General features: G+C 41.1%; 2 protein-coding genes across 2 annotated transcripts in view; both read left to right on the top strand.

The window, feature by feature from the left end:
• Positions 1 to 16,086, top strand: part of LOC105058836 (protein OPAQUE1-like) — a 130,382-nt gene that overhangs the window by 90,852 nt on the left and 23,444 nt on the right. The gene's annotated exons all lie outside the window — the stretch shown is intronic.
• On the top strand, positions 10,434 to 11,288 carry LOC140854017 (uncharacterized). Its single transcript, XM_073249197.1, has one exon. It carries the CDS (start codon positions 10,452 to 10,454, stop codon positions 11,079 to 11,081), a length of 630 nt encoding a protein of 209 aa, XP_073105298.1. The 5' UTR covers positions 10,434 to 10,451; the 3' UTR covers positions 11,082 to 11,288.

The raw sequence follows: 16,086 nt of genomic DNA, 5'->3' as shown, positions 1-16,086 counted from the left end.
AGAGGAGTGGTAGAGAATTGCTTAAAATATAAGACTACTGGAGGGAAGCTAACTATTGCATATGACAATAATAGCTCATGAAGCATAAACTAGCAAAGAGGAGATGTAGTGGCACATGTCTCGACAATTAATCGGAGTCACTTATAAATATTAAATTGTAATCTCAAGAGAAGAATCCTTTGGCCAATGAACAACTCATTGTTATCTTTATCTTTATCATTAATTTACCATTGCATTTATTTTTAACTTTTCTATTTTAGTTATCTATTTTACTCTAGTTTATCTGTAATTGTAGCATGGATTTGTAGCTCTGGCTATATCTCATTTTGTTTTCTATTAAATAAATAAAATTATGGTAGTGAAAGCTCTTGAAGGTCAAGACATCAGGATCCATGCTGCTAACTCTTAATCATATCTTTTTTATGGCTTTTCAATAGTGGTGGCACAGCCACACACTTGAACCAGCCTGTCAGGGGATGCTCGTGTCATCTATATCCCTCAAACAGAGGATTTTCAGGCCAACACACAGCCAAACCATATATTTGTTCTTACCAAACTTTTCTCCCCCCACCTCTTCTTCCTAGACGTCATAATAAAGTGAAAAACATTAATGCTGTAATAACCCAGATTTAAAAAAAAAAAAAAAGGACGGAAGGAGACTCCCGGGAGTCTCCTTCTCCGATGAATCCCGATCGGAGAAGGACTCTAGGCCTCTTAGAACTCTAGGATTCTCTATAAATAAGACTCTCCTCTCCCTCACGAGCCTCCACCGGCGACCGTTGAGCCCGATTCCTCCCTTTTCTCCGTGGAAGCCGCGGCAGTCTTTTCTTGTATTCGTCGAAAATCGAAGATCGAAGAGGCCATCGGAGTTCAGGTAAGGGTTCAATCTTTCTTCCTCTCCCTCTTCTCTTTCTTCCCATGGTTTTATACTCCTTGCCGACCGTCAGGATCGTCGAAAATTCCATGAAACGTGAAAACCCCTGTTCGGCCGGAACCTTTTTCTCCCTTTTCCGGCCACCGATTGCGGCGTCCCATCCTCGAGACCGGACCCTCATCTCTCTCTCTTCCTTCCCTTGAGCGTTTGGCCACCGGCGACCGGCCAATGGTCGAAATTCATGAAGAAAGGGGACGGATCCCCTATTTTTCAAAAAAAAAAAAGAGAGCCGCCGGCCGAACCCCATCGCCGGCTGTTGTCGGAACTCCGGCCAAGCCGCCACCCCGTCGGAGCCCGAGCCACCGAGGGGGGGACCTCACAGTCTTCCCCTGTTTCAGCCAAGGGAGGCCGCGGGAAGAAAAGAAAAGAAGAAGAAGAAGAAAAGAAAAGAAAAGAAAAAGAAAAAAGAAAAAAAAAGAAAAAGGAAAAAGAAAAAGAAAAGAAAAAAAAGAAAAAGAGAAAGAAAAAAATAAAAATAAAATAAAAGAAGAAGAAGAGAGAGAATTTTCCTCTCTCTCCTCTCTCTACCTTCTCTCTTTACATTTTCTCTCTCTAGATTCTCTCTCTAGACCTTTCTCTCTTTATGAATTTTGTCTCTCTAGAATCTTTCTCTCTCTCCGATTTCATCACAGACCCTAGGATAAAATTGATATGAAAATAAGATGATCTGAGATTGCTCCGAAATTCATGCAATAGATCTAATCCCAGTCCGATCCTATTCGAAATTTGTAATATTTAATTCATATTGAGTCACCCTGATAGGACCTTTGATGGTCTCGACCATGATTGCCTCATCTGAAGGATACGAAGATTTCTCTCTCCACTTTCTCTCTCTACTTTTTCTCTCTAGAATTTTCTCTCTCTTCATGGATTTTCTCTCTCTAGAAGTCTTATGGATCAATGAAGGATCCTGATACATAGACAAGTCCTAATTTTGGTTAATCCTAAGAGAGGTCCTCGATCTGTGTTATTAGGATCGATTATCGGTAATTTTCTCTATATATGATTTTTATATTTGATTAGGGTTATGAAGAGATGATTGTCTGCATATGATATCGAGTGGAATATTTTGTTAAAAAAATTCATAAATCAAAGAAGAACATTGATTTTTGTACTTGGATCAGTCACCGGTAAAGGTAAGAATCTCTGTACATGATCACTATTATATATATGCTATTTTACTGTTGGTCTTGCATCATTGGTTTTACATCGTCGGATTTGAGATCGATGAATTTATTATACCTGAGATACTGTTATTTGATTTTGAGCATTAGTATGTTATGTCAATATATATATGTATCAGAGATTGATGGCATGATTATATGGATATGACATATCTGAATTGATCATAATGCAAGACAGAATTGATTTGATGAAATCAATACATAATGATTAAATGAAAAGAAAGAGATATATGGTATGGACTAGCCTTGTCATATGGAACAGCCCACCAGGAGCTTATGCTTGGGACAGCCCCCACTGGCTTACAGGTGGATCAGTCGGTCAGGAGCTCATACCTGGGACAACCCGTCAGGAGCTTATGCCTGGGACAGCCTCTCACAGGCTTTCGTACGTGGGACAGCCGGCCAGGAGCTCATCTTGGGACAGTCTTGAAAGACTTTTTAAGTGGATTCGATCCGGATGATGACTGAGGTATAGACTTGGATAGTCCAGAGCCAGAAATAAAATATTAAAAATCATATGATTATGAAAAGAGAAATGAAAGATAAGGCATGAAATAATTATTGAACAAAAGCGTTTCACCTGTTAACGTATGATGATGCATCTATTTTGACAAGACAGAAAATTTATGAATATTTGCATTATTCTGGACATTGAACATGAGATTTTATATTTTATTGCTTATCCTTATTTTCAGACTATATTACTATATTGGTGTGATATGAGAATTCTTACTGGGCTGTAAAGCTCACACCCCTTCATCTTTCTTTTCTTCTCAGAGTTACAGGACATTCATGATTGGCTATGGCTTGAATTTACGGGTGAGCAGAAGGATAAATAGAGTGTCATAGTATTTGATCAGAGAATTGAAGAAATTTAAATTATAATTATGCAAGATTTTACGAATTATTGTTGAAATTAATTGTTATGGATGTTAAGATTGTAGTGATTTAATTTGGCCTTGCATATTCTTTAGGACTTGCTCTAAAAAGTGTGCGGCCATCACGTATCCGATCCGAGTGTTGGGTTCGGGGCGTGACAGAATGGTATCAGAGCATAGGTTATGATCATTAGGGATTACGATATAAGTGATTAGAATATTACAGAGTGATATTAGAGCTTAGGTTATGATCATTGGAGATTACGATATAAATGAATAGGATGAGATAGAATAATATCAGAGCTTAGGTTTAAGAACACTAGAGATTATAAAGAGATATTAAAACTTTATGTAAGATCAGTAGGATGTGATAGAGTGGCATCTGAGCTTTGAGGTTAGGTTACGTTTATTTGGAGACAATGATACAAGTGATTAGGATATGACAGAACAGTACTAGAGCCCAAGTTAAGGTCACTAGGAATTGTCATATAGGTGATATCAAAACTTTAAGATTATAATCAATAGAGTATGATAGATAATATTAGAGTCTGAGGTTATAATCATTAAGGATGTAATAGAATGATATTATAATTTAGGTTATGATCATTAGAAAATATAATTTAAGTGGTATTTAAGCTTAAGATTATAATTATTTGAAATTATGACTTTAGTGATATTTAAACTTAGGTTATGATCATGAGAAACATGATAGATATAAAAGAGAAGATTCAATATTTAGATTTCGAATCAATAGATATTAAGATAAAATTTATGTATAAGTGGCATATGATATCTATAATAGAATTGATGAGTTATATTTTAGATTTCAATTAGTAAGATTGACCTAAGTATGAAAAGAGTTGACCTTGGAATAAAGTGAGAGGTATTGATAAGTTATGTTGAGTATACTAGATGAATTTCGAATATAAAACTTATATGATTGAAGATCATAATTTTTTTTTTATTCCAATGATAATTCTCTGAACATTATGAATTTTGGACTTATCAAAGAAAGTTAATTAGGGTATAGTCTAAGAAGAAATTATATCATATGAGAGAGAAATATTTTTGAATACTGAACCCATAAGAGGTCATATATGAAACTCAATCTTAGATGAAAAAAAAATACTTGAATTTTATTATGAGAATATGAGATACACATTTAGGTGAAATCTTTGATTACTCAAAATATCATATTTTGAATATGATTCCTTGATCTTTCAAGTTGTATTGAATTTCAAGTCAAAAGTTTACTTTTCTAAGTAGATCAAAAGTATTTTGATATTGTTGTTAAAATTAAAAAAAAATTATTTTGTCAGAGTATGATATACAAGTTATGATGAAATCTTTAATAATTCGTATTACTATTTTTGGATTAGATTTTTTTTTTTAATTTTTCTTGCGATTGTTGAAGATGGTGAAGTGTATTAATTATTCCAGTCAAAGTTTGAATTTTTTTTTTTAAATTGAACTAAGACATCTTGTTAGTATTAAATTTTGAATGACTTATACAAGGGACAAGATTTTTGTATAGATTTATTGATTAATATTAAAGGTTGTGATGAAGGGAGCTCTATAAGAAATAATCAAGTTGATTCTACTTAAGGATGTTGGCTTGAGTCTTCTAGTTTGACAAGTTGGAATTTAATTCTTTAAAAAAAAAATTAATTTAGAAATTATCTAAATGATTGTAAGGTAAATCTAAGGTTAACTTTAATCGATTCTAGACATGTTGGATTCTTGAAGAGTGATGAAACTTATGCAATAATTTCAAACATAGAAAGTGGATCAAGATTTAATTTTTATATGCTATACCCAAAGGTAGTAAAGATAAAGAAACTTAAAATTTTGTCCTAAGTCTTATCTGAAATTTGAAGGTTGGATCTATTCTGAATTGATCTAACATATAAAGATATTGTATCTTTGATAGACTTATATAATTTGATAAATTAAGATCAGAGTGTGCAGCAAAAGCGTGGTGGATTAAATTGATTAGAAATATTAATCTTTTAAATCAAAAGATATTATGATGGAATACATTAGTTGTAAATAAGGAAGAATTTTATTGATAATGAAGGGATACTATAAATTTTGATCTAATCTGATCATAGCCGGATAATTTTTGTCAGTAGGTTGCTTCATTGTAGATAATACCAAGAAATTCTAGATATCTTAAGTTTATTAACAGCCTGATAGTTTTGATATTAGTTCAAAGTTAGAATATCCTGACATAGATCTCATATTTTTAAAAATTTAATATTATTACTTGAACTGATATAGAAGATTGAGTTTTTTTTAAGATGAGAGTCTACATATAAAATTTGTTGGAAGGTCAAGAGAAGAAAGAAATCGATGATTGTGAAGAGTGTCCGATGTTTGACCTTTATTTATTTTTTCTATCAAGGGTAGTCTGAGATAATTATGAATTTCGAGTGAAATGTATTAGACAAATAATGGTAGTATATTAATATAAGTCCAAAATGTTACAGTTCTTCAAAAAGTTGAGAAATCAATAAGAAGGGATGAGTTTGAGATTTCAAATAATTTTTGTTATAACAAGAGCATGAGAAATAAATAATATATATGATATTATCATAAGTTTGAGAATGACATGAAGAATGTATACTTTGAAATAGGTATCTCGAACAACATAACTTAATTTCGAAGATGAAATTATTTTAAGGAGGAGAGATGTAATAACCCAGATTTAAAAAAAAAAAAAAGAGATGGAAGGAGACTCCCGAAGGGAGTCTTCTTCTCCGATGAATCTCAATCGGAGAAGGACTCTAGGCCTCTTAGAACTCTAGGATTCTTTATAAATAAGACTCTCCTCTCCCTCACGAGCCTCCACCGGCGACCGTTGAGCCCGATTCCTCTCTTTTCTCCGTGGAAGCCGTGGCAGTCTTTTCTTGTGTTTGTCGAAAATCGAAGGTCGAAGAGGCCACCGGAGTTCAGGTAAGGGTTCAATCTTTCTTCCTCTCCCTCTTCTCTTTCTTCCCATGATTTTAGACTCCTCACCGGCCGTCAGGATCGCCGAAAATTTCATGAAACGTGAAAACCCCTGTTCGGCCGGAACCTTTTTCTCCCTTTTTCGACCACCGACGCCACCGGTTGCGGCGTCCCATCCTCGAGACCGGACCCTCATCTCTCTCTTCCTTCCCTTGAGCGTTTGGCCACCGATGACCGGCCAATGGTCGGAATTCATGAAGAAAGGGGACGGATCTCCTGTTTTTCAAAAAAAAAAAAAGAGAGCCGCCTGCCGAACCCCATCGCCGGCTGTTGTCGAAACTCCGGCCAAGCTGCCACCCCATCGGAGCTCGAGCCATCGAGGGGGGGACCTCACGATCTTCCCCTATTTCAGCCAAGGGAGGCCGCGGGAAGAAAAGAAAGGAAGAAGAAGAAGAAAAGAAAAGAAAAAGAAAAAGAAAAAAGAAAAAAAAAGGAAAAAGAAAAGAAAAAAAAAGAGAAAGAAAAAAATAAAAATAAAATAAAAGAAGAAGAAGAGAGAGAATTTTCCTCTCTCTCCTTTCTCTCTCTTTTCTCTCTCCTCTCTCTACCTTCTCTCTCTACATTTTCTCTCTCTAGATTCTCTCTCTAGACCTTTCTCTCTCTTTATGAATTTTGTCTCTCTAGAGTCTTTCTCTCTCTTCGATTTCATCACAGACCCTAGGATAAAATTGATATGAAAATAAGATGATCTGAGATTGCTCCGAAATTCGTGCGGTAGATCTAATCCCAGTCTGATCCTATTCGAAATTTGTAACATTTAATTCATATTGAGTCACCCTGATAGGACCTTTAATGGTCTCGACCATGATTGCCTCATATGAAGGATACGAAGATTTCTCTCTCCACTTTCTCTCTCTACTTTTTCTCTCTAGAATTTTCTCTCTCTTCATGAATTTTCTCTCTCTAGAAGTCTTATAGATCAATGAAGGATCCTGATACATAGACAAGTCCTAATTTTGGTTAATCCTAAGAGAGGTCCTCGATCTGTGTTATTAGGATCGATTATCGGTAATTTTCTCTATATATGATTTTTATATTTGATCAGGGTTATGAAGAGATGATTGTCTGCATATGATATCGAGTGGAATATTTTGTTAAAAAAATTTATAAATCAAAGAAGAACATTGATTTTTGTGCTTGGATCAGTCACCGATAAAGGTAAGAATCCCTGTACATGATCACTATTATATATATGCTATTTTACTGTTGGTCTTGCATCGTTGGTTTTGCATCGTCGGATTTGAGATCGATGAATTTATTATACCTGAGATACTGTTATTTGATTTTGAGCATTAGTATGTTATGTCAATATATATATGTATCAGAGATTGATGGCATGATTATATGGATATGACATATCTGAATTGATCATAGTGTAAGACAGAATTGATTTGATGAAATCAATACATAATGATTAAATGAAAAGAAAGAGATATATGGTATGGACTAGCCTTGTCATATGGAACAGTCCGTCAGGAGCTTATGCCTGGGACAGCCCCCACTGGCTTACAGGTGGATCAGCCGGTCAGGAGCTCATGCCTGGGACAGCCCGCGAGGAGCTTATGTCTGGGACAGTCTCTCACGGGCTTTCGTACGTGGGACAGCCGGCCAAGAGCTCATCCTGGGACAGTCTTGAAAGATTTTTTAAGTGGATTCGATCCGGATGATGACTGAGGTATAGACTTGGATAGTCCAGAGCCAGAAAGAAAATGTTAAAAATCATGTGATTATGAAAAGAGAAATGAAAGATAAGGCATGAAACAATTGTTGAATAAAAGCGTTTCACCTGTTAACGTATGATGATGCATCTATTTTGACAAGACAGAAAATTTATGAATGTTTGCATTATTCTGGACATTGAACATGAGATTTTATATTTTATTGCTTATCCTTATTTTCAGACTATATTACTATATTGGTGTGATATGAAAATTCTTACTGGACTGTAAAGCTCACACCCCTTCATCTTTCTTTTCTTCTCAGAGTTACAGGACATTCATGATTGGCTATGGCTTGGTTTTACGGGTGAGCAGAAGGATAAATAGAGTGTCATAGTATTTGATCAGAGAATTGAAAAAATTTAAATTGTAATTATGCAAGATTTTACGAATTATTGTTGAAATTAATTGTTATGGATGTTAAGATTGTAGTGATTTAATTTGGCCTTGCATATTCTTTAGGGCTTGCTCTAAGGAGTGCGGCCATCACGTATCCGATCCGGATGTTGAATTCGGGGCGTGACAAATGTATTGCACGAACTGATTGCATTTTACAGGCTCTTAGTTGCTGTGGTTCGGCTCTCGTAGCCGTTTCTGTATTATTTGTTTTTTTTTTTTTTTTTTTTTTGTTGATTATGTTGTTTTACGTCAATGTGACGCTTGCTGTTTTAAATATATAAAGGTCCCTGTCTTGAAACAGCAGCAAGTTTCGGGGCTTTTGACTCTTAATATAAGTTCTGACTAATTTTTTGTTGACATAAAACCATCCCGAATTTTAGATCCAAGTGGCTCTTTGTAGCCATTTGTTTAGATTATATAACCTTCTTTTGTGGCATGACCATCCACCTCAACATCACGCAAGGGCTTACTTCCTCTCTAGTTGTCTGGTTCAGCAGTCGTGGGAAAATGATATTATTTTGATCTCAACTAAAAACTGTTCTTACTAGGAAGTCTCGTAGTAGGAATCTCAATGAGTAATACTTGTTGTATAGAATCATCTGATGGTTTCTATAGTTGAGAGTCTGAGTGGTAACTTGTTTTCTTTATGGAGGCTGGAGTGTTTTTAGTCTAATCCATAGCTGCATAAAATGAGAGCAATGGAGAAGATGGTGAAAGCCTTTAATTTCTCCGAGTTTTACAAATGCCACTTAATCTAATTGTTCTCCCATGTTGATCAGTCGTAATCTTTTTTTTCCTTTTCTTTTTTTGAAAAGATGATGGTGCAATTTGTTTCAGCCCAGAATGTTGAAAAAATAAAGCAAGCATGTGATGGTCAAATAAACGAGCACAAGTTACTCGCACCTTTCTTCTTGACCATTGGGGTGGAATAATTCATTCATTTGACAAAGGTCTATATGCTTTGGGAGTAGTTTTCCTGCCTTTTAGACTCTATTTGTCAAATTTACGTGAAGATTTACAATTGCTGCATTCATTAATCCGTTCGGCAGGAATCATTCGCCAGTTCCTTGACCTTTAAAGGGCCAAGGTGGTCTGGCTCTAGGCCTCCATTGTTTCCATCTCATTAGGGTTGGCAGCTCATGGGTCTCATGTTAACCAAAAGCAAACAAATCCATTGCTTTCTCTTACATTTAAAAGAAAGCCCAAGTCAAACGATTCAACCAAGTTCTATCGGATCAAGTTTAATTTTGTAAAATGAAAAAATGATTGTTTTAAATGACTGTATTAGTTTTTATGATGGTATTTTTGGTGTTGATTTTCCCATCCTCATGGAGGAGGTCTAAGGTTTTAAATCCTCTAATATGTTTTCGGGATTTTCTGAATATATCCGAGCCAAGAAAATTAAAGTATATTTTGAGAAATATGATAGGAATTCCACCAATTCTGAGCTCAAACGCTAGAGCATGAAGAGGATATCCCACTTCACGGAAAAGCCGCGCTTATGGAATTCAAGTTCCACTTTTGGGGCCCTTCCTTAAGACTCGTAATCGGAACGGGTGGGACGTGGTTCAAATTCCCGTTCGACGCTTTCATGGTCAAACTGGATATCCCACTTTACCTTTACTTTGAATGCAGAAGCCAGATGGCAAAGTAGAATACAACAACTAGCTTCCTCCTTTTAAAGACTGAGGAGGAATTCTGGCCCCATCCCTTGTTCTGCAGCATCCACCCCAAACCAAGCCGCATCGCTGGCATTAGCTGGGTACCGAGTAATGGGGTTGAAACAGGTGTTGACCCCCTACGGAATCTGGGTTCAGGTTGTATCCTTGGTACAAAACAAGGATTGGTCTTTTTCTACAATATCAACCATTCGATTGAATTGCACAGCTTTCAAAGTTTCCATTCATTTCCTTCCGTCCATCAGCATAGATCGCGCGACAGATATTATGCTTTCAACATCGTGCAAAATATAATCCAATTATCCATACCGCAAAAGAAGATCAATCATTCTTCCATACGAAAGATACAACCTGCACTCACAAAATCTAACCTCATCCCTGTCTTAAGTTATCACTCAAACTAAAGTTTGGTGGTCTTTGATTCTTTTTGTATCTGATTTTTTCAAATGTTTTTGATAATAGCAAGGTCAAAAGATGCTAATAGCTATCATAACCCTTGAACGCAGAGAAAGGCAAGCAAAAAGACGAAAATTATGGGCTCCACCTCCGAACCTAGCCGTTAGCTACGGCAGCAACGGTCACATGCCACTCTATTTAAACAATTCCAGATCTTCAGCACCAACATCAGAGAAACAAAAACAACTGAAAAAATGTCTTCCTCCACAAAACTCCGAAGCTCCTCCACGCTCCCTCATCTCATCCTCTCAGCTCTAAATCTCTGCCTCTTTTTCATCTCCTCAGCCTCCTTTGCCCCCATCATCCTCTTAAGGTTTCCCCCAACTTCTTTCGGCTGGGCACTGTTTATAGTCTCTGCCACCACCCTCCTCTCCTCCCTCCTGGGTTTCTACTCCCAACTGACCCACCTTTGTTTCATCACCCACATCTCCATCATCCTTGCTTCCTCCATAGGGCAGGCGCTTGGCTTCCTTTCGCTCTTTCTCCGGCCCGACCCCAGCCTCCGGTTGCTGTCTTCAGCGAGGAGCCTGAGGGAGCAGAAGGTGCTGTTGAAATTAGAGGAAGGGATGATACTGGGGATGTTCATGGTGCAGTCGGCCGTACTGGTCTCAGCGTGCATCATACAGAGGTGGTGGGTGAGGGAGTATGAGGGGGTGGAGGCTGAAAGGGAGGTGATTGCAAGGAAGAGGAGCCGGAGGATGGCTCGGGTGCAGGAAGAGGCAATGGCAAATGCTGCAGCGATGGCAGAGGTCAAGGCAAGGGCGCTGGATGAGAAGATGAAGAACAAGTATGGGCAGTGGATGAAGAATGACATTGAAGGTTGATTGTGGGGCTCTGTTGTATGTTGTTTAGCTCTGAGTGTATCCTCCGAGGTTGATTGTCTCCATGTCTGAACTAAGTCTGGTTTGGTTGGCCACTACAAGGTGGCCACCGGAAACAGGGCTCACCATCGTTAATCAGTTGTTGCTTTTGGTGTGTGAAATTGTCCGAAACTTTTAAATCATTAATAATTTTTACATTATTTTATTAAACATTTTTATGTGTGTTTTCATATTTATATTTCCTGAGTACTTGATTTTATCATTTATATACTTGAGAGACTATCATATCTGTCTTTTCTGTTATGGCCTTAATGGCTCAAGCAGCTAGTCATTTATTCTACAATGAATTATTTATTTCCTTATTGAATGGCCTAGAATGGGGATAAAAAGGGGCTGATTATCTCTGATGGTAGGAACATTTCAAGTCTTTTTTCGTATCTCTCTGTCACTTTCTGGGTGATTGCTGCTATCATTCAAGTTCAGATACCATTTACTATGTGCATGGTTTGTGGGAGGATCATTGTATCTTGAGAGAGCTACCAGGTAACCTGTGCATTTCCATTCCGCCAACATCCTCCTTCGGAGCAATGCAACAATGAAATTGTAGCTTAATTGTGCTCTTCGGTTCTTCGCAGTGTTCAACTGCTGGTATTCGCAAGAATGTCAAACCAGCCATATCCAAATTCTTCGAGTGTAGCAGCAGAGTTCGTTTCAAATTTAAAAGAACTCTTATATACAGCATGTTAAAATTTACAAATTTTCAGTATCAGAGCATTTGAAGATTCTTTATTGATCTAAGTTAAATCAACACCTAGATAAGGACCGACCAAAGAAATGAAAACTAAAATCATTCCTGATAGAGATTTACCATCCATGCTTTTTGACCTCTTTCAACCCTCAAACAGGCTCCTCATGACTCCCTCCACCCAAGTTTCCCTTGTCCAACCCAACAGCCTTAGCTAAATTACCAACATTGCATTGTCCCCATGTCCTGCTCATCAGCCAGTAATGCTGTGCTGTATTTGAGGACACTACTCTAGAAATTTGTCAAATACATATGCTTAATAAACAGATGACCATATACTCCTTCACTAATGTAATCCACTACAAACATCGATATTTGCAAATTTTATTATAAAAGTCTTCATCGAATGTTCTTTTTTTAGACAAGACAGCTGATTAAGGAAAATTAAAAATTGTATCTCTACGACACCATATTATAAAACATAGATGTCAATTACAATAAAAAGCGTCATAACCTACCCCTCCCCTCCCTCCTACAGAAAAAAAAAAAAAAAAAAAGAACAAAAAAAAAGAAAGAAAAGGGGAGGCCAAAAAAAAGAAGAAGAAAAATCAGATGAGTCAAAAAAAAAAAAAAAAAAGAAACTTAAATGTTTCAAAAAGTCTAGATTCATCCAATAAATGTACTTAGAATTCCAATGCTAGCAAGCTTCTAGCTAAAGAAAAGTTGACTTCTTAGGCTATGCAACTTCCTTCCTAGGTAACTATGGAAGTTGTTTTGCAAGATGCTTTGTTTAATAGTTGTTGGGATATATCGACTGACCTCCATACATTGACTTATCCTCAGATCGGTCTGACCGACGACCGACAGATGACTCCGACCGATATCCGACTCTATCGACCGCACTGATCGATGACTGCCGTTAGTAGCTGCCGACATTATCCGACTGAAGGAGTATCGGTCGGACAGACCCATTCTGTTCTCAACCAGCCGAGCGATGGAGCCCAAATCACCGACTCACTGTCGGAGGTGGCAGCCGACGTCCGACCTCAGTGAGGCATTAAATCGACCGACGGTGTCCCTGGGTCTTCACCCGATATCCCACAACCAAATGCCGACGTATGGTCGGTCGGCTTCTTCAAACGCCGTATGACTACTGAAGCCCGCCGTCCTGACAAAGGCATGCGGCATAGTCACCCTGGGACATTATTCTGTCAAGGATATAGATTAACCCCAGCGATGTGACAAGTCTACAGCGACTTGACAGTCCACGGTGACTCTGACAGCCTCCGACGATTTGATAACACCTCTCATTGTCTGCGCTATTAATGACGGCACCATGCCGCGCTCTACTATAAAATGGAGAAGGCAACAGTGTTGGAGGAGGTTCTCTCGAAACCACAGGACTCCCTCACTCCCTCTCTCTCTCGCTGAGCTCCCTGATTCTTTTATACTGTTGCCTAGTCTTCTCTCTGACTTGACTGTCGGAGGGTCTCCGCCGGAGTCACCTCCGGTCAGTGCGGACTTCTTTTGCAGGCGCTCGTTCCCGACGACCAAGCGACGAGGAGATTGGCCGCAACAGGTTTGGCGCATCAGGAAAGGGGGACGCAGGAATTACGACCCCCACAGAACTCGAAACACCCTTTCGAAATGACAAGAACCAGGGCTCAGCGATCGAGGGCCACCAGATCGGCGAGGCACTCTTCCCATTGAGAAGAGGCATCTCCTCCACCCTCCATGACGGAATCTAGCTCTCTGCATCTTGTGGTGACCATGGAGGCGCAGATCGTGGTGATCGTGTGGCAAATGATTGTGCTGACGGACGCGGTCAAGAGCCTTCAACAACAACCAACCTGGTTGCCACACTCGTCGGCAGAGCAACCGGCGGCACACCCGATGCCCTCCAGGAGCAGCCACCGACGCCTGCGCCGGTCTCCATCCCCTCCTCAGGAGCAGCCGTCATGGCACTCCCACAGAGAGGGGGAAAGGCGGACATGGCATGATACCCACCGATCCCGACGACCTTCTCCTTCCCAGCTGGAACGAGCAAGGAAGGAGAAGCGGCCGCGAACTCCATCCGCCTCCCTCTCAGATTCGTCGGGAGACTCCACCCTCAGGGTCTCTCAGCACCGACGGGCCGACGACTACGAACGCAGGTTCGAAGAAATTGACTGTCGGCTTGCCCAGCTGCAGGTGGACGGACAAAAGTCCTCGAACGACGTCAACTTTTAGACCGTCCAACCTCTCTCTCGACTCATCCTCGACGAACCGATCCCTAGTCGGTTCAAGATGCCTCACGTGGAGCCTTACGACGGCTCCACCGACCCAATTGACCATTTGGAGAGCTACAAGGCTCTCATGACGATCCAAGGGGCGACCGATGTCCTTCTTTGCATCGGCTTCCCCGCCACACTTCGCAAGGCCACCAGGGTCTGGTACTCCGGCCTTCATTTGGGAAGTATCCACTCCTTCGGGCAGCTCGAACATTCTTTCGCGGCCTATTTCAGCACCAACCGAAAGCCACCGCGAACCTCAGACAGTCTTTTCTTTCTCAAGCAAGGAGAAAATGAGACTCTACGATACTTTGTGGCCCGATTCAACGCGGCCACACTTGAGGTCTGGGACCTCAACGAAGACATGGCTATCTCGGCCATGAAGAGGGGACTAAGAAGGTCTCGGTTTACCTATTCCTTGGACAAGACCCTCCCCCGGACGCATGCCGAATTGCTGGAGCGCGCGTACAAATACATGCGCACGGACGAAGGAGCTTTCGACCGGTGCCTGACCGAGGGCACGGGTCAGAAGGAGAAGCGGAAGAAAAATCGAGCTCCTGTTGAACCCAGCGAGCCCCACCGATAGATGGGTCTCGTTCCGACAACGGAGTCTGAGACCGACGCATCGCAGGTATGACTCCTACACCCCTCTCCTCGCTCCTCGTGCGCAGATCCTGATAGAGATTGAAGGAGCGGAGTATCAACGACGGCCTTGGCCTCTGAAGGCAAAGGGCCTCGACCAATGTAACCCGATCACCGAATCTACGACGGCCTCAGCCTCTGAAGGCAAAAGGCCTCGACCGAAGCAGCTCGATCGTCGATCGTCGAATCAACGGCTCGATCATCGATCGCCGAACCGACGACCTTGGCCTCTGAAGGTAAAAGGCCCCGACCAACACGGCTCGATCATCGATCACCGAATCAATGGCTCGATCACCGATCGCCAAACTGACGGCCTCGACCTCTGAAGGCAAAAGGCCTCGACCAACACGGCTCGATCGTCGATCGTCGAATCAATGGCTCGATCATCGATCGCTGAACCGACGGCCTCGGCCTCTGAAGGCAAAAGGCCCCGACCAACACGGCTCGATCGTCGATCGCCGAATCAACGGTTCGATCATCGATCGTTGAACCGACGGCCTCGACCTCTGAAGGCAAAAGGCCTCGATCAACACAGCTCGATCGCCGATCGCCGAATCAACGGCTCAATCACCGATCTCTGAATCAATGACCTCGGCCTCTAAAGGCAAAAGGTCCCGACCAACACGACTCGATCGTCGATCGTCGAATCAACGGCTCGATCATCGATCGCCGAACCGACGGCCTCGGTCTCTGAAGGCAAAAGGCCTCGACCAACATGACTTGATCGTCGATTATCGAATCAACGGTTCGATCATCGATCGCCGAACCGATGGCCTCGGCCTCTGAAGGCAAAAGGCCCCGACCAACATGGCTCGATCGTCGATCGCCGAATCAACGGCTCGATCATCGATCGCCGAACCGACGACCTCAGCCTCTGAAGGCAAAAGGCCCCGACCAACATGGTTCGATCATCGATCGCCGAATCAATAGCTCGATCACCGATCGTCGAACCGACGGCCTCGATCTCTGAAGGCAAAAGGCCTCGACCAACATGGCTCGATCGTCGATCGTCGAATCAACGGCTCGATCACCAATCACCGAACCGACGGCCTCGGCCTCTGAAGGCAAAAGGCCTCGACCAACACGACTCAATCGCTGATCGTCGAATCAATGGCTCGATCATAGATCGTCGAACCGACGGCCTCGACCTCTGAAGGCAAAAGGCCTCGACCAACACGGCTCGATCATCGATCGCTGAATCAACGGCTCGATCACCGATTGCCGAACCGACGGCCTCGACCTTTGAAGGCAAAAGGCCCCGACCAATACGGCTCGATCGTCGATCGCCGAATCAATGGCTCGATCACCGATCGCCGAACCGACGGCCTCGGCCTCTGAAGGCAAAAGGCCC

Source organism: Elaeis guineensis, chromosome 15 (assembly GCF_000442705.2).
Source record: "Elaeis guineensis isolate ETL-2024a chromosome 15, EG11, whole genome shotgun sequence".
Lineage (NCBI taxonomy): Eukaryota > Viridiplantae > Streptophyta > Magnoliopsida > Arecales > Arecaceae > Elaeis > Elaeis guineensis.
The sequence above is the reverse complement of the archived record's forward strand: the minus strand, read 5'-3'. Positions and strand labels throughout refer to the sequence as shown.